A 22,424-nucleotide genomic window follows, 5' to 3' on the forward strand; every position below is an offset into this window, starting at 1 on the left:
CTGCCTACAATAATAGGAAAGTTACAGGATGACGTGCGCAGAAGTTTTGCAATTATGTTATAGCAACTAACTTAATCCAAAACTGCACCTTCCCACATACTGGGAAGTATAACATATTAGGGTATTACTTAATATTTCATAGTTACAGGGTGAATACAGGAAGCAGTTGTTCACAAATGATATCTGAGGTCAGTGTGAGGTATTCCTATAGAAATACTGGGAAGTGTAGTTTTGCAACAGCTGGACGCTCAACGGGTGGAGGCCGCTATAGTCTAGATCAGGCCTTCACAAATGGGGCCTCCCTAGTGGTGAACCCTGGACTCATCGGTGGCCAAAATGAAACATATTGCTTATTTTATGTGCCTCCTGAACCCAGTATTACATTGAAACAAGCACTAAAGGAGTTAAATCTTGTGAATTAAATTTAAAAAAAAATACTCACTATTTGTAGTCATTCAGCAAACAGCAAAAGTTGAGTTTCTGTAACTTCTGGTAGTGGTTTCTTACCACTGACCACAGTCTTTCTGCCGTCTCTTGCACCACTCCGCTCCTAGATACAAAAATACCTGTTAAAGCTTATGTAATATCAGCACAGTGCCAAGTAATGTCAGTTACAGCGCCCTCTTACATCAGTCAGTCGTGGTCACAATGTCATTGCCAGCCATAGTTTATATCCGGCATTAGAAGGGTAAAAGCTCATTCAGTAGCTCTACACTCACCCTTCCTAGGACTAAAGTCTGAATTAGAGAAAAGTTTGGAAATGCCTGATTATACAGAAAGACGCCACCGTTAGTGACAGAAGGTATGTTCAATGGCTCAAAGCCTTGGCTGCTTTTTAGCTCGGCTCTATTATAGTTTAGCTAAAATGCCTAATCTGGAGTAGTCTGGGACACACCCCCTGCCTCATCATTGGTTGAAGTGGCAGAGGAGGCATTCTGAACTAATGATGATCCAGGGGTGTGTCCCAGACTACTTCAGATTAGGCCCTGTAAACTACCTTCAGTCATAGATCACAGCTCTGTCCTAATAAAACTGAGCTAATAGCAGCCAAGGAGCAAGCATAAATAGTTGGTAATAATCCCCTGTATGTAATGACCTGCGTATTCATTTTTAGCTCCTGACTGGAAGGCAGTTTTAAAAGTATGGCACGCTTCTGTATCTGCAAAATGATAGCAAAAATACCGTGTAGCAATATTTATATGTTTGCACCATTTTTTTAAAAACATAGACATACCAACCGTGTCTGCCATAAACTTATAGTACCATATGTAGGAGGAAAACACACAACATGCTCTATTTTTCTGCACAATTACACAAAGAAGGCCGACATCTGCCCGAAATTGCACAATTTCACTGATTGAATCGAATACATTTGGGCCTAGCGAGTCAGCAGACCCGCCTACTGAGTCAGCTGATCTGCTTACAAGCAGGCTGCCCCCCCTACTAAATAGATGGTCCGGCCTACTCCAACATGGCACTACTGGGACAGTGCTATTGTGAGCGGTCTCAGCAGCGCAACAAAGTACAGTAAAATGCGCCATGCATAGCACATATACGTCCCGCGGTCTTATATGTGCTTACGTTCTTGTGAGGCCGCCCTTACAGAGGTGTTACAGATGACTTTACAACCACATGTCATCATTATGGTTTTGATTTTCTACTGGGCGAATACAATTCCATATTTGCCTAATAGAAAATAATAGCAAACACGAAAAAATAGTCAGGCTGCATTTGAAAATAAATGGTCGCAGAAAATACGGCCAAGTGAATAGATACATAGATTTATATTAGTTCCGTATTATGGTCTGCAAAATACAGAGCCGGGCCGGATTCCGACTGCGCGATTCTTGCACCGGGATGCGACCCTGTGCCCCTGCAGTGTCCTCCGGCTTACCCATCCGGCGTCTTCTCTCTCTGCTCTGTGATGTTCCGGCTGGCGCACAGCCACACATGCCCAGAGCAGAGCCGCACAGAAATAGGACATACCGCGATTTTGTTACTGCGTGGATTTTCTGTGATGAAAATCGCATCTGTCTGCATAGGATTGCGTGAAGGCATGCAATCCTATGGCAGCGTGCAACGGTGGAAATTCCGCACGGAATCTCGCTCCGGAATTTCCGTCCGTGGGCATTGGGCCTAAGAGATTTAAAAAAAAAGTAAAGAATTTTGTACTTTTGCTACATTGTGTGAATTTATCACATTGACTAAAACATAGACACGGCAGCCGCAGAGTACAAACCGGTCAGCCGGAGTACAGGCTTTGTGTGTTCAGAGCTGTGTATGTACAGTAGCTGAAATATTTGCCAGGGTCAAATATCATTACTGTAGTGAAAAAGAACATTACCTTGGCCTTTCCCCAACGCAAAAACAGCTTTTAAGGTTGTCAGGTTAAAGTAAATTCCACCTCTTTGAACTTTCGATGGGTCGTAGAGTTAGGTCAGAATAGAGCACCCCTACCTTTTCCCATGGTGAAAGGGCATTGGCACTTGGAACAGCCGAAAACTACTTTGGCCTCGAGAGTCAATTACTGTAACTTAGTACTCCTAAAACACAGAGATTCTCACAGACGACTTTTATGGTCTAGATTAGAAGAAGCCTGCCATAGCCACGTGACATGAACCATTCTTAGTTTCCGGGATGTTCGGCTGACATATTTACTGAACCGCTCTTAGTCCCCGGTGGACGGACAACAGCATTCGCAAATTGTGTGGAAAAAAACGCATGAGAAAAAATGTAATCTTTCTTTTACATCTCGCTTACACCCCCATATATGTCCCATGGAAAATGCACAGTAAATGTGTATATGTCACCATAGCCTGTATTGACGTATAATAAGCACCAAAATAACGCATGCTGCATTTTTTTTCATGCAGGTGTGAGTGGCCCAATAGAAATCAATGGGCTTTTAGCAGCACGTAATACGCGGGTGACATTCGCCCGTCTGAGTGAGCCCTTATACTTTCCACTGATGGCTTTGGCTACAATATCTGCATTTGTTAGGACCTTCTATAGACTTGCATGAAATAGAGCCGTCCAAGTCTATCGTCAACAGATTGTAGTAGTGCGGATAAATCCACAATCTGTGATGCAAGTTTTTCCGACATGTATGCCAAGTGCCCTTTGCAGCAGAATGACAACTCTTACTAGGTGCTTGATTTTGTTTGATAAAGTGTGGATCTAAGGAGGGGGTCTGTATAGTTTAGCTCAGTGTTTCCCAACTAGAACGATATTTGGCAACAGGAAAAGCATTCCCCTGAAAACAAGATCCTTACAATGACATGTACATTATAGGGGCGGTCACATGAAGACAACTGTTGATCATATGTCCAATTAGGACATGCAAACATCATAGTGGGTTACGGGGTCCTGGCTCATTCCATAATGGAGAATTGCTCTGTAGGATCAGCTCCCACACTGGTGGACTGGAGCCATTCTTGTATTACATGTGTGGTCATTAATTGAATACCATATTTCCCCTATAGAGAACACTGCAGAGGATATGCCTAGGTAGATGTGGTGCTTTCCGGCAAAATTAGGTGTTTGCCAAATGTGTCGGGAGAGAGATCCATGGCAATCAAGGGTTGTTTTAATGAGGCAACCCCTTTAATACACAAGTACCAACACAAAAAAGGCTGCAGGAACAAAAAAGTGATCGGCACCGATTCCAACGTCTATCAATGAAAGAATTGGGGTAGTTGTCATAAGGATTTATATCCTTACTGGCTGGACTGAACAATTTCCCAAATATTCTTGTTCTAGAAGGCTGTTCGCCTGATCTGTCTTGTAATGAAATATTACCTAGATAAAAAAGAGGAACTATTTCAGATTGAAGGCTTACATGATACCCGATCTTTGGCGTGTGCTCCAGTAAATGAAAGTCACAATGTGATACAAGGTTTAAGAAGATCATTCTGATGGGGACATAATCAGGTCTTTGTAATACCCCTCATGTATCAAGTGACCTTGTTCAGCTTTTATTAATCCCCTTTTTAATTTCCATTGGACGGTTTTTGTTTGATAGTAATAAAAACATGAGACTTACATTAAAGGGTTGTCCAGAGGAGCAAAATCCATGACGACATTTTCCACATTCCGACATCAGATCCTATGATATGGATTCTCTATGTGCCCGTCACATGACCACAGGGGGCTGGCTGCTCATCTTAATACCTAAGCCGGCCCTCTTCCCTGTCACGCTCAATGCAGAGAAGAGGAATGTCTTGGTTGTTAAGATGAGCCAGGACCTGGTGATGATGTGGGAGACGGCCCTTACCATGTGATCCGATGTTGAGAACAGGTCGAAAGTGGAGATTCCAACACCTCTGGGTGAGGATTTTGCCTCCCTGGACAACCCCTTTAACGGTGACAGTAAACAATGTGTTTCTCCACTGGTAGAAGCAGGCAGAATTCAGCATATTGTTTGACCAACGAGTCCGGGTGCCGTGGATCACTACAGGGATCTCTGACAATCTATGACCAGTTCAGGTAAAAAAGTGTCCATATTACACCCATATGAAAGTGGCCCTTGGACGCTAAAAAAGTTGCACTGGATAATCAGCCCCAGCTGCAGAAAAAAAAATCATACATCACCTAGAAGCGCTGTCCGGCTTTTCTCCGTGGTCCCCTTCACTCTTCTTCTTTGTTTCTTCTGGCCAGAGATTGAAAAGAAGAAGAGCAGTGCGGGGACCTGGAAGAAGATACGTCGGAGATGACAGCGGTTCTAAGGTGATGTATTAGTATTATTTTTTTTCTGCAGCTAGGGTTGATTTTTGGGGTAGGGCTTATATTTCAAGCCCTCTCCCCGAAAATCATTGCCGCAGGGGTTGCCTTTAGAGATGAGCAAGTCTACTCGGTAAGGCAGTAACTCGAGCGAGCATCGCTCTTCTCGAGTAACTGCTTAGTGATCCGAGCAGGCTCGGGTGGGCTGCGTGGGGCGGGGGGAGCGGAGCAGAAGGAAGAGTGAGAGAGATCTCTCTCTTCCCCCCGCACCGCTCCCCCCCCCCCCCCCCCCCCCCGCAGCCCACTTGAGCCTGCTCGGATCACTAAGCAGTTACTTGAGAACAGCGATGCTCGTTCGAGTAACTGCCTTACCGAGTAGGCTCGCTCATCTCTAGTTGCCTTTATTCCACTGCCATCACTGGGACTGCAGCATCGCCAGCCCCATTGAAAGCTATGGGATAGCATCGCGCTCCTCTGCCACAGCTGTGACAGCTGTGGTAAGGGATTACATCATCCCCGCGTGGAGTCCCCTCATCAATGAACACTGACACTGCTGACACAGTGTTCAGTGATAAGGGGACTCACCACAGAGATGAAGTAAACCCCTGCAACAGCTGTCACAGCTGTGGCAGGGGATTCCTTCATGTGCGCTTTTTAAAAACGCTTTCCTATCTTTTACGGGTGTGAATTTTTTCGCACTTGTAAAAATCGGACATGTGACTGCTTTCATTGGAAAGTATTGGTTCTAATAAAGCCGATTTTGTAGCACGCCTATACATGCGCTTCAGAAAAAAAAACGCTCATCTGACCGCATTCTGACAATGTTTTTTTTTTAGTTAGCGCACTGTTCCCAGTTTGCAAAAGCAAAACAACCCGACTGCACTTGTGTTGTAGCCCTTTATTAGGACATTCTTCGGGTCCGCTCATGTTTCTCGGCTGTGTTTACTCTGATCTGCACTCATGTACTAAGCTCTACAATTAGTGTTTCCATGCAAACAAGTCTTCTCTATATGATTAGATAATATGAAGCAATTTGTTTAATTCCGCTGCTCTGTAGAGAGAGGCGTACATTAGTGACATCCTCATGTTAACGATAGTTAGTGATACAATCTATTACATTGGCAAACAAAAAGGTTCCATTTAGCTGAATGGGGTTGTTTTGGCGGGAAGCACACGCATTTCTGCAAGAGCCATTCAGGTTATTGGAAGACTGTGCCACAGTGAAAATAGCCATAAAGGAAAACAAAGTCATTATAGCGGCTGGACAATGTGAATCCCAGTACGGCTCTGTCTGCGTTGCATGAATGCCGCATATAACGGGGGTCATTCTCTTGGGCCCCTGTCCTTCTTTCCCATGGCTCCTCAAGGAACAAGGGTTCTGATAGGTGCTGGATTATGGAATATTATACAATTTCTAGAGCTACATATTAGGCAAAAATCACACATCATTCTTCAGACGGATGTTTGCCGACAGATTTTTTGTGTGTTTTTGGCCATAGTAGTTTTTTTTTTCTTTTGCCATGTTTTCTTAACCTTTAACTGTGGGCGTAGAATCTTACAGATTCTAGATTTCTGAGAGTCGCGTTCCCCCCCCCCCCCCTTCCCTCCACACACACAATATTATGTAACGTTACTAAAATATGTAAATACAAGTTGATTATTTCTACATGTTTTTTAATGATTTAGAACCTGGAAATTAATAAAAACAAGTAATTGTAAACATCCAGTTCATTATTGCACAAAACATTCACCCCCAATATGTAGGAGACTGTGAGACCCCACGTCCACGGAAGTGTAGCAAATGAATCAAGCCCACAGTTGAAGGTTTGGTTCCACCACTGAGACCACGGGGAAGAAGAGAATTCATTATGTGATTTGCATCAATTTTATGGTGTAAAAATGTAGCAAAGTTTGGCTCACGGCTTTTTTTTCTGCAAAAATGTGCAAAATTGTTGATGTTTTGCTGCTCACTACTTTTCCCTCAATAGGTGGATGGTATACAGTGAAAGGGGGGAGGGAATCAGCAGCACAACAGATTTTCCATTATTTTCCCCAGAAATACAGAATTTCTTCTAATTTGAGGCCATTTCTGCATTGGAAGTTTTGTGCTGCATGTCAACAGGGCCTTTCATCAGGTCCCCATAAAGGACTATCTGCCATATAGGACGACAACGCTCTGCCGCAATTTTACTTTCACTTTCGCGTTCCTGCCTCCGACAGCATCTTTAGCACACCCCATCATTGATAAGGTGCGTTAAACACAAAAAAACTGAACAGATAGCGCTGGAAAATCGGGTTCGAGAACAAGTCTGCGACGTTCCCATTGAAATCAATGGGAGCATTACACCACGATTACTGCAGTGTTCAAAATGCCGCGGTAATCACGGTAAAAAGTCTGCGTGCTACTTACCTAGCATGGTCCGGGTCCCTCCCGCTGGTCTGCGGAGTTCCGCCACCTTGCTTGCAGTCGCCGACAGGGGTTCATAAACCTCGCCTTCAAGAAGCGGTGGCTCTAATTGGTTCTCCGCAACTCAGGCAATCAATGCAGCGCTCGATGAACCAATCCCAGCCATTGGCTGAGCCGCGGCGCTCAAGAACCAATCAGAGCCATCGCTTCCTGGAGGCGAGGTTTACGAACCCCGTTACCCAGAAGTGATGTTCTGGCGGCTGTGGAGGCCTGCAAGCGCCTGCTAGGTAGGTATTGCATTTTTTTCTATGCAGTGTAGCTAGGGCTTATTTTTAGGGTAGGGTTTATATATTATATTGCAGGCTTCAGCATGCGGAATCCGACCCAGTCGTATGCAGACGGCCTTGTGGTTCGTTATGTGGTCAGTTCGCTAACTGTACGATGGCTCCATACTTTCACCAATTAAACAACATTTGACTCTTTAAGCACCTTCAAATCATACATACAAGTCAGAGGCACAACTTGAAGCTTCTGGGCCCCAATGCCAAACCTGTAACAGGGCCCCCAATTATAATGGTTTATTCAAAGAACTGGGCTCCCTATATGGAGAAGAGAGGCCTTATGGGCCCCCTATTGTTCCTGGGCCCGGGTGCAACCGCATCCCCTATAGTTACGCCTGATACAAGTCCTTGCCACCTCCAGTTCAAATGCATCTCTCAAATATGATCTTTCCTCAACCCAGAGTGAACAAAAATCCTAGTGCAGGCCCTCATCATCTCCCATGTAGACTACTGCAACATCTAACTCTGTGGCCCCTCATCCAATCCTCTTGCACCCCTCCAATTCCATCAACTCTGCTGCCTGGCTAATCTACCTCTTCCCCATTACTCCTCTGCCTCTCCCCTCACTAGCTGCCCACTGCTCAGAGAACCCAATTCAAGATATTATCAATATCATACAAGGCTGTCCACAACCGGACCCATCTCTGAGCGATAGTATCCTGATATCTCCCCATACGTATTCTCCAGGCCTCACAAGACCTTGTCCTTGGCTCTCCTCTAGTGTATTTCTCACATAATCGTATCCAAGATTTCTCTTGTGCGTCACCCATACTCTGGAGCTCACTACTCCGACATATCAGACACTTCACCACCTGAGAACGCTTAAAAAAGAACTGAACACCACCTCTTCAGAAAAGCCTGAAATCTGCAGTAACCCTGTTGCCACCACTATATGAGGACCTTCTACCTTCACCTACCGTCACCTTCTCCTTCCGTGGGGCTAGCTGCATAGCTCTGCAGCTGCACCCCACTGACTCTATCCCCATTTTTTCCCATACTTTCCTTCCTTCACTCAGACGAGATGTTCTAAGGTCCAGCCCCTGGCGCTGCCAATATGTCAAGTGGGTGGTCCCCACAACTTACTCTCAATGGGTGACATAGGGCTGTCAATCAAGCCAGACATCACCCTTTAAGAGTAAGTAGTGGGGACCGTATGCTAAAGTCACTGAAAGAGCCGGACATTAGAAGAGCCCATCTAGACGAAGGAAGGTGGTGTGAAAAGTTTAAGAAAAAGGAGGGGGGCAGGAATAGAGTCATCGGGGGCCCCTGCAGCGCCATACATCCAGCCCCACTGATTCTGTTCCCTGACAGCTTCTCTAACATGAAAATGTGATTTAACCCTTTCCAATCCACTGTCTGACGTCTAAAGACATTCTGATTGAAGGCTGTACATCAGTAGACGTCCGGCAGGGTATTCTTACTGTAGATTACTGGCCGCTGTGTTGTCGGGGGCCTCTCCAGCATGTCACATACTGCTGTACTGGCTCTAGCCAGCAGATGACGCCATTGTATAATGGCAAAAAGAGAAAGCCCCCTAAGAAACTCTGAATCCAAAATGGGATTGCAAAGGGTTAAACAATAAGTCACCAACAATAGATTCCCTTTAATCACAAATGCAGTTCTTGAAGTAGAATGCCGGCTGTAACTCGGTATCAGTAAAACAGCTCTCAACTTTTTATGTATACTATATGTACATATGGACTCTAGGTCATAATGTAGATCTTTCTGTCTAACTTATATGATCACCTGTGAACCTAATTTTAAAGTAATGTTATTTATAGTTCCCAGAATTGCGAATATGTCCTAATAATGCCTTCAGCGAACAAAAAAAACTTAGAGTACAGCTTCCATAAACATAAGTGTTCTACATGACATTTGTGCACTTTCAGTATGCCTCATAATGTAGCTTAAGTCAGCTTGCTGCCATTAGTTGTTAATGAAATGAGAGCAATGGTTTGGCAAGTCAGACACTTTTCCCTAAGTACCTCCTCTCCATATACAGGATTTCTTAACAGTGAATTTTAAATGAAGAATACAAGTGAAGTATTCCAATTATGTGCAGTTAGAACAGAAATACATCCAATTTATAAAACTTCACTTCTAAGGACTTAGGTTAATACAGGTAGTCAAGATTTGCATTCTTCCATGAATGATTTAACCCTTTCCAATCCAATTTATATCCTGGTTTTCCTAGGGGGCTTACTCTTTTTCTGCAGTTATACAACGGCGCTATCTGCTGGCTAAAGCCAGTACTGCATGAGGTGACACGTTGGATAGGCTCCGACAGCAGAGAGGCTGGCAATATACAGTAAGAGAAGCCCGACGGGCGTCTTCTAACATTGAAGCTGTACAGCCTTAAGTCATAATGTCTTCAGAGGTCGGGCAGTGGATAGGAAAGGGTTAATCTGGCGGTCGAGAAAAATGTATATTTATTTCCAAGAAAGGCTTTGGGATTTGGAATATACCTGTCAAGTTCCTTGTTCAGCACCTAGAATTGCATCTTCTGATGGCCAATGCAAGTGGATCGTCTTAAAATTGTTTGGGTCTAAGAAACTCCCGTGTCAGTAAAAAAAAAATTCCTGTCCTGTTCCAGTAAGGAGCACAGGAGACATTTATAAAGTTTCTGGTCACAATTTTTTGCATGAGTGGAAATTTGTGCAAAGACTTGCAAATTTTGGGCTTTTTTTTTTTTTTTTTTTTTTTAACAAGAGGACAGGCTTGTTGACAAAAATGTGGCCCCCAGGAATGACAGACTTATGTATAATTCATACCAGAGTCTGGGGTAAATTATGTCAGAAATGTATGCCAGGTTGGACCTGACGTACATCTCTGGGTAGGTACACAGGGGTGCTGCAATGTGCCTAATACATAAAGAGGCATGCGCCAGGGAACATTATACTAAAACTGGCATTGGAAATGCTGGGCCCATTAATGCTGGGCTCCCCCATAACGTCCATAATTGTCCCAAAAAGTTGAGCAACTCCCTTGCCTAGACCTGCTAGGGAGGCTTACCTAAAGAAGTATTCTCCCCAACCAAACCAGTGTCTTATTTCCAGTAGAGTAGTCTGACTCAAGACAAGCACCAACTTTTGATACCATCTCAGATTCTGGTTCTGCTGGGCATTTAACAATTCATTCAGCTGTAGACTCTTGTAGAGCCTCTCTACATGTTTTCTGTGGGAGTGCTACAAGACAAGAAACTGGCATTCTACATCATTCGGAGGTCAGTCAGCCCGATGCCACTAAGGCTACCCTGCTTGTACTTTTACTCCACATGGATCAATCGACTGACCGCTGATGTCAATATAAATTGTGGGGGATATCTCAATATACTTATCCCACTAATGTTTAAGAGTGGTTATCTCCAGATGATCTCAACATAATTTATGTGAGAGCTCATTATTTATGTTTAGCTGTTTGTCTTAGGGACCCTATATGTGTTTTTTAATAGAAATCAATAAAAGTGATAGTCCTAGTCAGTCTGTGGAGGGTATTTTAGGTTCTGCGCCAGTCATAAAATGCTTTATAATATGCTGCCTGCAGTTTGGGCAGCTTGTTCAATCTGACAGATTCCCTTTAACCCTTTCCAGTCCAATTCGTATCCTAGTTTTCCTAGGGGGCTTACTCTTTTTCTGCCGTTATACAACGGCGCTATCTGCTGGCTAAAGCCAGTACTGCATGAGGTGACACGTTGGATAGGCTCCGACAGCAGAGAGGCTAGCAATATACAGTAAGAGAACCCCGACGGATGTCATCCAACATCGGAGCTGTACGGCCTTAAAGGGGTTGTCCCGCGCCGAAACGGGTTTTTTTTTTTTTTTTCAATAGCCCCCCCGTTCGGCGCGAGACAAACCCGATGCAGGGGTTTAAAAAAAAAAAAAATCGGATAGTACTTACCCGAATCCCCGCGCTTCGGTGACTTCTTACTTACCTTGCGAAGATGGCCGCCGGGATCTTCACCCACGGTGGACTGCAGGTCTTCTCCCATGGTGCACCGTGGGCTCTGTGCGTTCCATTGCCGATTCCAGCCTCCTGATTGGCTGGAATCGGCACACGTGATGGGGCGGAGCTACGAGGAGCAGCTCTCCAGCACGAGCGGCCCCATTCAGAAGGGAGAAGACCGGACTGCGCAAGCGCGTCTAATCGGGAGATTAGACGCTGAAATTAGACGGCTCCATGGAGACGAGGATGCTAGCAACAGAACAGGTAAGTGAATAACTTCTGTATGGCTCATATTTAATGCACGATGTACATTACAAAGTGCATTAATATGGCCATATAGAAGTGCTGAACCCCACTTGCTTTCGCGGGACAACCCCTTTAAATAGTAATGTCTTCACAGGTCAGACAGTGGATTGCAAAGAGTTAAACACTTCCTCGTGTTTAATTTTCCAAAAATTGCTAATAAAATCATCATGACGGGTCATTTTTATGTGTTTCTGCTGAGTAATTCCAAGGAATCCACAACACACTTTGCCATCCAAAATACAAAAGAGCTGGAGAGAGTGCGGGTGGCAGGGAAATTGGACAGGAAAGGGTTAAATATGTCCTATGTAAAATTATCACCGCTGTCTCAACAAGTGACATCTGTCTATCCTCCCTATTTAGTTTTTCCCTTAATCTATACCATGTTTCATTGGAAAAACCACTTGCAAATCTCTTTCCCATCTAATTATGAAGTCAAACTTACCTTCTGGTGGCCTATTCAGATTACAATTAACAACTGCTATCATATGTTCCCCTAACGAGTCATTCACACATATCCCATCTAACCACGATTATTTGAGTATTTAGTCATGCATGGCTACAGAATAAGCAACGCCCCTTCGGAGTTCCCAGACTTTGTTAATGGTTAGAGATTAGAGATGAGCGAACGTACTCGGATAAGCACTACTCGTCCGAGTAATGTGCTTTATCCGAGTACCTCCCCGCTCGTCCTGAAAGATTCGTGGAGCGCTGCGGAGCGGGGAGCTGCAGGGGAGAGTGGGGAGGAACGGAGGGGAGATCTTTCTCTCCTTCTCTCCCGCCCGCTCTGCCCCGCTTCCCGCTGCGACTCACCTGTCAGCAGCGGAGCGCCCCGAATCTTTCAAGACGAGCGGCGAGATACTCGGATAAAGCACATTACTCGGACGAGTAGTGCTTATCCGAGTACGTTCGCTCATCTCTATTAGAGATCCCAACAGTTGCATACCTCCTGGATATTCTTCTTGCTCCTTAGACCTCTGGTCCCATCATGCTCATCTAAAGGCAGTGCCACAACATTTAAGGGGAAAGAAGGTATAGGCTGAGCAAGTTACACCGCTGCCACTTCTTGGGTACATTGTTTCTGAAGATCTGTAGTTCTGTCTTGGCCTCACCCATCAATTACAAGTGATTCAGCACTTCTTTGGCATCACTAGGCACTGCCACCATCAGACATCGCTTCTGCAGACTGATGGCTCTGACCCAAAGGAGCCAACCCTAGAGCAGCATGGACATGTGGGTACGCATTTTAAACTGGCAGAATGTCAATTTATGCTGTAGGTTTCTGTTGTGGATTCCACCTCTTCAAATGAAGGGATGAAAACTGCACAAACTTCCACCCTCGGGGGTATGTCCACACAAGGCGGATTTGCCACCGGCCCTATTGAGAACAACCGGTGATATCGCAAACAGAAAGGACATGTTGCGATTTTTTTTTTCACACAACATTGAAGGAGTGAAAACATCGCAAAAGAGAATCCAACAGCAGCATAATGGGGAAGGCTTAGATTGCCGAGTGACTGGTACCCAACTTTCCAGGGCTCTGCATGCCAACCGGACAAGCGACCATCACCTTCTGCCAAAACTCTACAGCAAACCACCTAGCCCTGTGCTCAATATAGCTGAGATTGTAAGCTGATTTGTCACCCAGATTTTCCAGGCTTCTGCACGCATGGAAAGCGAAAGCTCAAATCACAGCCTGATCGTTCTAACGCACTCCAGAGCTCTACAAGGCCCACGCAGATACAATCAAACGCTGGCACCACCAATGTTCACAGGCATTGGACCCGAATGTAGGTATATCTTTAGAGATATGGTTTTGTGTTGACACGGACGAGCTTCACTAATTTAAAGTTTAATTCTAAAAAGTAGCAGAGCTCCTTCCAGTTCCAGTGGGGGTTCGGCTTACATTGGAGCACATAATCCCTGAAATCTATATTTCCTTCATAACTCTGTGTGGGTGGGACCCGCAAAGAAAATATTTTTTCCGTTTCCGTTCATGATTTTACGTATGGTTTGAGTCTACACACAAGTATCCTCGGGTATATTCTGTCCCAGATATGTGGTTCTGGGTGTTCTGAGCATCCTTTAAACGTGGGAGTCCCTGCATCTTATTCGTGGTGGTGTGACATTTTGCAAAATATCCTTGTCGGTGGGCTGCGACGTACTGATCAGGCATAATTTCCAAATTACATTCTTTCTTTGTTCAGAGCAAAATCTCTTTGTTAAAATTTGCTGCCAAAAGTTATCAGATCTCCTGTCCAGCTCCAAAAAATGGGGCGGGGAAGTTTACTGGGATGTGATGGGCTTATTGCTGTTCTTATCTCCCAATGTAAACATTTTCTAGCTCTGGTTTAACAGGGCTGAGGTACATCACAGACTCCCTATGGAGGGATGTGACAGCCTTTGCTGAAGTCTACTTCAAAGCTATTTCAGCACTCAGCTTTCCTATATGCTGAAAAGCATTTAACTCTTCCACTTACAAGCTTCACAGCAGTGTTGCAAAACCATGTGGGTCTAAGGTAGTTGCATCATACTGAATGGGCTAACATAACAATGGGCGCTGAGACACACACAGAATGTCTGACAGGCTACAGCATCCACATCACAATATATATCTATCCATCTCATATATATCTATCTCTTTGGTATCTATCTACTTGTCTAATATCTATCTATTATCAGGTGAGCAATGGTGGTTGATCTCATTTTAGATCACTTCCAACGCCCATCCCTGTAGCCTGGTAAGGGGGAAGGATGTCAGCGCAACTTTCCTAGTGCCCTGAGCGGCAGCTGATTTATACTGGACAGCTGGGGGCACTTTATTCAACTCTTTATATTACAGTCTCACATCCTTTAGGCCGAATGCACACGGCCGGGTCGGATTCCGACTGCGAGATCTCACAGCGGAATCAGACCCTGTGCATTGGCAGTGGCCCCGCATACCTGTGCGATGTCTTCTTTTCTGTGCTGCGGATGTGTCGGCTGTCTCGCCCCCGCACATGTGCAGTGCAGAAAATGACATGCCAGCGATGACGTGGATCCGCAGCGATGACTAAAGTCGTCCGTGCGAGACCCACACTAGAATAGGACATGCTAGAATTTTCCCCCCACGATTTGCTCATGGGCATGGAGAAGCGTTTTGCATAGCATGCCTATGGGCAGTATCTGCTGCGGGATCCTGGGCTGAGCACTCGCTTCAGATCCCGCAGTGCATATATGCCTGTGTGCATTGGGCTTTAACAAAATCTACTCCCTGAAGGAATTTATAGCTAGTGCAACCAAAGCCCCTGCCGTTACTCTGCTTTCTCCACCCTTAATGTAAATTAAAATCATCAAGATATGCCTTCCAGGAAAATGCTAATCTTTTAAGCTGTAATGCAGTATTCCTTGGCTCGGCAGAAATAGTGTCCCCCAGATTACAAGATTCGGGGCCCATAGTAAGTTTTATAGTAGTTTTAGGACTCTACAAAAGTAACTCTCGTCAAACTATCTGCTGCCCCCTCATTTTATACAGTAACCAGTAAGGGAGTCATCTGCAAACACAGGTTGTAGCCTTCTGAATGAGCCATCCCGGAAATCCTAATTATTTAAAACCAGCTTGTTACCCGTGACTCCGTCCGCAAGGAATTAGCATTTTTTTTATGTAATCTGTGTTTTGCTGTATATTAAAATGTAACAAGTTGAACTAGTGAAAGGAGTGTAACTGCGATCTGCTGTCAGACAGTTCTGTACGCAACGGCTTTGGTCTTGTCATCTTGTGCTAGGATATAAAGCTCTAGCAGAGCTCCGGCATATTAAAGGAAGACCAAAAGTAAGAAATACAATTATCAAAAAGAAACCATTTTCTACACTGCTGCGGTAAAATAAAAGCTGCGCTGTGATTGGTTGCTATGGGCAATGCAGATTTTCTTTAAAATTTCCATCCATGTTAATGTGTCTTTCATTCAAGTTTTAATCCCGGGTAACGCCAGTACCCCTGCTAGCTTAATAATCGCATATGTGCGGCAATGACGTCTGCCCTTACGTCTCTGCCCATCTGTGTAGGCATAGCTTATGATATGCACCCCCTTCCCCTCCGCCTTGCTGTATGGTGCAGCGCCTATGTCCTTCTTCAAGGTGCAAGCTATCTCCCTGCCAAATTTCATCCCAATCGCTTTAGCGGTTTAGCCATGAAAAGGTAACAAACAGACGGAGCTACTTTCACGTTTATAATATTAGTATGGATTGGGATGGTATCTAGACACATGAAAATGATCATCCCCTCAGGGACAGCCGCAGAGGCTTCAGCAGGCTAGACATGGCCACATTGAGGTCACTCTGGGGGTCCAAGCTGGAGATATGATGTCTTGAGGTGATCGGAAAAAAAAGTTAAAAGACCCCTTAACTGCCTCACAAGTAGTTCTCCCATGCCCTCTGTACAACACTAGTTTCAAAATTAGTTTTTGGTATTTTGTGAGCGTTGCTACAAAATGACTATTTATATTGCTTCCAGAATTCCCTGACTTCGGCCTTCTACATTAATAGTGTTTTGGATCACCACAAACACTATGCTTCTTTATTACTATATGATACATGGAAAGGTCAATAATGAGTTACATCATCTTCTGGGCAGTCCATGAAGAATAAGGTCTTCAGAGTTCAGCCTGTCAGTCTGAAAGGTTACATGGAACAAACTTATAAAATGCAAGTAGTGTCAATTAGAAGACAAAACTCGCAACATTTGCTAGACCCTGCTCTAGAATCCACACCCACTCAGTTGGCCATATTAAACTATTGGAGAATAACTTACTACAAACTAAAGGTGAACTTTTTAATAACCCCGTCCCTCAAGTCATCCCCTGTAATCCGTTTCATAGGCATTGCCTTTTGAATAAACTTGTGCTAATGTAATAGCCAATGTGATAACTAGCAAAAGTGCAAATCACTTTACCTAAAATGATGTTTTCGTGCTGATAAAATCCCTCTAAAGTGCTGGCCACTAGGGGTCTCACTTCCTTCTTAATTGCTGTCCACTGCCTGTTGTTAAAGGGGTTCTGTTATTAAAAAAGAAAAATTCTATACTCCCCTATTCCTCCCCAGGCAGTCTCCTTATCAGATCTTTACCTCCCCGATCTTTCCTGGCTTCTCCAATGCCCCGGGTCACGTCACCCCCAGCCGGCCGCATCCTCTTCTTCCTGTTATGAAGCATACATTGCATTCTGCTTCCGGCAGGGCAACGTACTCTGCATCACTAGTGATGTATACGTAGCGGTTACTGCCTAGCAAGATATGTCGAATCCTCAGCAGACTGCTTTAGCGCGACTGTGCATGCGCAATGTCTTGTGGCAAGTGTTTCTTATACTGTATGAAACACCAGCAGTGAGATATCATGCATGCGCGCTAAAGCAGGCTGCCGAGGATTCAGAATTCCTTCCTAGGCAGTGAACGCTACGTCACTTGTAGTGTTCACTGCCCTGCAGGAAGTGAACTGCTGCTAATGGACGCTCCAAAACAGGAAGAAGAGGATCTGGCCAGCTAGAGGTGAGGTGACCCGGGGGAATGGAGGAGCCAGAAGAAGATCAGTGAGAAGAAGATGCAGTAAGAAGACTGATGGGGGAGGAATAGGTAAGGATTGATTTTTTTTTCTAATTCTAAATAAGACACATAGCGGAGGAGGAGGATACTTCATGCTGCCCATAGAGGTCTATGAGAGGAAAGAGGAAGAAAGTCGCATAGAGAAACTCACACAGACACTGCTGTAGCAAGCAGTAAGTGTTTACCATCTTACAGCTACTGGATTTACATCGATAGTGCTCAGTGCTGTACAATGTCTGCCAGGATGCTGCCGAGTGTGTGTTACAGAATGAAAGCAGGTATCCTGCTCTCTTATACGTGCAGTGTATGGGAGACATTGCAGCACCTAGTCTCCACCCACCAGCTCAGGGAAAACTGAGAATTAGTGATGGAGCCTAGGGGAAAATGTGTGAAAAATGCCATATGCCAGATTATAATGATTGGAAATACTGCTGCTTCTCATGTTCACACAGCAGCTTATTCATATTAGTGATTACTCACTTCTTTGAAAAGTATATGTCCCCTCCTTGAAAAAAAAAAAGTTTGCTTTGAGGACATAAAAGTTCAAACGGGTGAGTAAAATTACTGCCCATTTCCAACAAAACCTTTACATAAATTATTGCGTACAAAGACCAATTTGATGCGTGCCGAGAAACACAAAATTAAAAAACAGAAAACATTTAAAACCACTAAAATACACTATAAAAATCTTTCTTTGGGCAACATGCAGAAGGGGGTCTGAATCTCTTGCTCTGGAAGGATTATCCTGCGGCAAATGCATTTGGTATTGTAATGTATCATGAAAAAGAAACATAGCGCACTTTCCACCAAAATCCGTGGACCAAAATGCTGGATTTTGGCACATTTTTGGTGCGAATTTTCCACTATGGAAAATCCACCCCAATCCCTCAACATCTGACCGTACCTACAGCAGTTTTCTAGAACTTGTATTTTTTCGCACAGTGGACTCTATTGTTAGTAGAAAGTGTGGCAGAGTTTTCTAGCATGTTGGTATACTCAATGTTCTATGGGCGCGTGACAACATTATAAAGTTTGCAGTTTACTGAGCTTTGATATTTGGGTTCTCAAACGCAGATAGTTCCCGGAGCAGCGAGAGCCGTTCGTCCCTGGATTTGTTAAAAAGATCCAGAGAAAAAAAGATTCTAAGCGGGAATAAAAATAACCAAGGTGACAGAGTAAGGCCGCTTCCACACGGCTGAGAAACTCGTGCGAGATGAGTGCGTTGCAAGAAGCACAAATCTCGCACGATTATGAATTCCATTCTTTTGAATAGAGTCATATACATGAGCGATGTCCTATTTTTCTGTGTTCCTCGCAACGCATCGCCCATTGTTTTCAATGGGGCAGTAAAACATATCGCACGGCGTGAAATGTTCCAAGAGCGTTGCAAGATTTCCCGATCACTTCCCGATCCTCTGACGCGGCTGAAAGCTGCGCGGGTGATCACTACTTTACTAAAGTGATGGGAGGAGTTTTTGCCTGAAAAACATCTAGAATCACCGTGAAAATGCACGTTGGCGAGCGCAATAACAGTATGAGTTTCTTGGTCTGATATGGCGCTCCCCGGTGAATAGGTAGCCTAAGGGCTCAGTCAGACGAGCGGATATTCGCGCTTTTTTTCCACACAGAAAAAAAAAAAAAACACACTGTTCGCGGAAACAAAATTGGCACCTACAAAAGATATAGGTGCATATGGGTGGCAATTGACGCGGTCATGCAGATTTTTACCCGAACACAGTGCGTTTTTTTTTTTTTGTCACGCGGAAAAACGTGCAAATATTTGCTCGTCTGACTGAGCCCTAAAACAGTAAGCACAAGCAGCATTAAACATGGAAGTCTTTAAAAAGAACCGTCGGCTCTCCTGACATGTTTGCCTTACTACATACTCGTATTCCAACTATTATAACAATTCTGGAGCCCCTTATTATCACTTTCAATTCTGACAGCGGCATTTAAATGCTACCATTAGTTTGCTGGGGTCCCGAATGCCCCCCCTTCAACAGCCCTTCTAAAGGGCCCCCAGGGCTACCATGGCTGATTGCCTATTAAGCATGCCTGTCAGAACCATAGTCTTGCATTGTACTCAATGAGTGATCAAACAATCACAAGTCCAAGTCCTCTATGGGTCTAAAAGGAAAAAAATAGTTGAATAAAAGTTGTATTAATTAATCGAAAAAATAAAAGGTAACAAAGTTTAAAAAAAAACAAAAAACTTTTTCTATATCTTTAATAAAACAAACAGCGATCTCAAAGTCATATAAAAAAAATCTAAAAGTCGGATGCATTCAAAAATGGTACCAATAAAAATGGCAGGATGTCTCGCAAAAAACGAGCCCTCGCACAGCTATGTCGACTGAAAAAGTTATGGCTGTCAGAAGTTGGCGGCAGAAACTTTTTATTTTTCAAACATTTTTATTTTTTTTCTCAGTTTTCTCAGTTCCTGCATCATACCCATGAAATGATCGCACATACATTTCTATCACTACCATGAGAACATTCCTTTCATTATATACAGTATACACCTTAAGTATAATAAGGGCAGCAGGCAGGAAAGCAACAATATCCGCAGAAGCTTTTAAAGTAGTTAATGGCAAAAGGTTCAGCAACTTTCCAATATACTTTACATTCTCTCAGCATTTCCAGGATCTCTGCGCTGTTAATGAATAGAAGCATGCTTGTTTGCATCCAGAGACCTAATCCCGCTCAGTACATGGGGGGCTAGGGCTTTGACAGACGAACATATGCGCACATATCCTCGCCGTAACGGAGCATATTTCCGCATGAACAAGGTTTGCAGATGGCAATACCCAGGCTGTTACACGCGTGCCAGCGCATACCCTGTTTCCCTGAAAATAAGACCTACCCCAAAAATAAGCCCTAGTTACACTATATAAAAAAATTTAAAAAATACAGCAGTGCCTTAGCGTATGAGTGTAATTCGTTCCGTGACGGAGCTCTTAACCCAAAACACCCGTATGTCAAATCACTGTTCCCTATTGAAATGAATTGAAAGACCATTAATGCGTTCCGGAATCAGTTCATTTCAATGGGCAAACTAACTACACTACATGTTAGAAAACCAAACATCAATACTCACCTACCGCAGGCGTTTACGGCACTGCTGCATGCTGCTGCGTCCTCCTCCACAGCGACAGAGCAGTTCTACCCCGCCTCCAGCAAGCTAATTGGTTAATCTAATCAGCCAATGAAAGCCGGCACTGGGTCAACCAATCACAGCCATTCAATGACATCAGTATTGATGACCGATCACAACCTCTGCATCATTCACTAAGGGACTGACTGAACCCCTGTTCCCGGTCCCTGAGTCCTTGTTCTTTGCAATGCAAAGGGTGAAATCTGTGGCCAATTGAGAGCATCCCTGCTCCAAAGTCTACACCGATTGGAGCAGTTTATACCGCTGGGGATTTTCTAATCGTCAGCAGATCTGCCGCGTATAGCCATGCCGTAAAAGACAGACATAATGATGACAGACACAACTCTCCGATGATAGTCATGAGACAATAGGATGAAAGAGAAGTTGGATATGTCATCCTATTGTCTCATCTTTAATGGTAGAGTTGTTTTTGCATATCTAGTCTGCCAACCATTGGTGGGTCTGCATGGCTGGCAGCAGCTCCACCACCTATTATCTACGACCCTTCTCAAGTCCTGGTTATACACCTGAGCCTCTGACGCTTTTGGGTTTGCTCCACCCGTCCTTCCTTTCCCCCTCTCCATAATGATGTACTAGTATTACACAGCTCTGAGTTGGAGCAATAGCAGCACAAGTAATCATCTGACAGGTTAACTATTCCAAATATTGCATGCGACCCCTTCCTGACATCACAAAATTAATAGAGAACCCCTACGCAAATGCAGAACCCAGACCACCTCCATAGACAGACCCCCAAAATACAGAAAGACTTTTAGAGCCCCCTTTCTAAATAGAGTCCAGAGACTAGTTTTGTAGATGCTCACCTCTCCCAGTTCACTGTCACTCCCGGGTTGGCACCAGAATGGTGTCTATGGAAGACAACCAAGAGATTCGCCCACCCTTCCAAGGATCCAGCAGAGGCGTAACTTGAAGGTCCCGGGCCCCGATGCAAAACTTGTAACAGGGCCCCCAACTATAATGCTTTACTCATAGTACTGGGTTCCTTATATGGAGAAGAGAGGCCTTATGGGCCCCCTAAGGCTCCTGGGCCCAGGTGCAACCGCATCCCCTGCATCCTTTATAGTTACGCCCCTGGGTCCAGGGGTTCTCTCCTTTTTCAGTTTTCTAGATATTCCAGGAGGGTCGACACATTTAGGCTTACACGGGCGAGTGCAATGCAAGTCAGTGAAAAACTGACTGTTTCACCTGTGATGTCACTGCGTGTATGATGCATTTTTTAAATAAAAATCTCCACAGCGTAAAAGCGCCCGATTGGGCACTTATACATTGTCGGCGGCGGCTGCATTGACCCCTATGGGAGCCAATGACAGCTGCAGGAGAAGGGAGGTGGGAAGGAGTTTAGCAGCGTGACTGCTAAACTCCCAACCCCTTCTCTTCTCCGCTGTTTGCAATGGGAGGGGCAGGGCAGAGCTAAGCCCCTCCCATGCCCCTTCCATTGCAAACAGCGGCAAGGGGCGAGAGCTCAGCACACTTGCTCCTGCCCCGTCCCGCCTCCTTCCCTTGTAGAAAGCCGGGGAGGGAAGGACTGTGTCCCCCCGCCAGCTGATATACGCAGGTGTGAATAAGCCCTTACATCACATGACATGCGTACGCGATGCATTTTTTCACTCTCCCAAACAAAATAATGTCCGATTCTGGAACAAGAATCGCCCAAAAATAGGACATGCAGCGATCTTTTAAACTTTACTATCACTCATAAACTAAGGGTACCCGCAGGATTGGAGAACATTGGACACCTGGCCTCTGCGCTGCCTGATGTGCCGGAGACCGCCCACTGACATCTGCTCTTCGCGGCCAAAAATCGGACAAGATTTATTTTTTACTCGGACTATTTGTGAAATAAAGCCCACGTGCACAGGCCCGCCCCAAGGAAGGGATGCCATCTGCGGACGAAAATCAGACAGTACAGAAGTCCGAGTGCGGGAAGCCTGAGAGCGGAATAACAAGCTGATCGGATGCCACA

General features: G+C 44.7%; 1 protein-coding gene across 1 annotated transcript in view; it reads right to left on the reverse strand.

Annotated features, from left to right (window-relative positions):
- VDR (vitamin D receptor) overlaps positions 1–22,424 on the reverse strand; it is a 133,018-nt gene that overhangs the window by 107,555 nt on the left and 3,039 nt on the right. The window contains exon 2 of the mRNA XM_066584329.1: positions 443–550. Coding sequence (XP_066440426.1) covers positions 443–455 — 13 coding nt within the window. The 5' untranslated portion in view covers positions 456–550. The remainder of the gene's footprint in view (positions 1–442; positions 551–22,424) is intronic.

This window comes from Eleutherodactylus coqui, chromosome 1 (genome assembly GCF_035609145.1).
Source record: "Eleutherodactylus coqui strain aEleCoq1 chromosome 1, aEleCoq1.hap1, whole genome shotgun sequence".
Classification (NCBI taxonomy): domain Eukaryota; kingdom Metazoa; phylum Chordata; class Amphibia; order Anura; family Eleutherodactylidae; genus Eleutherodactylus; species Eleutherodactylus coqui.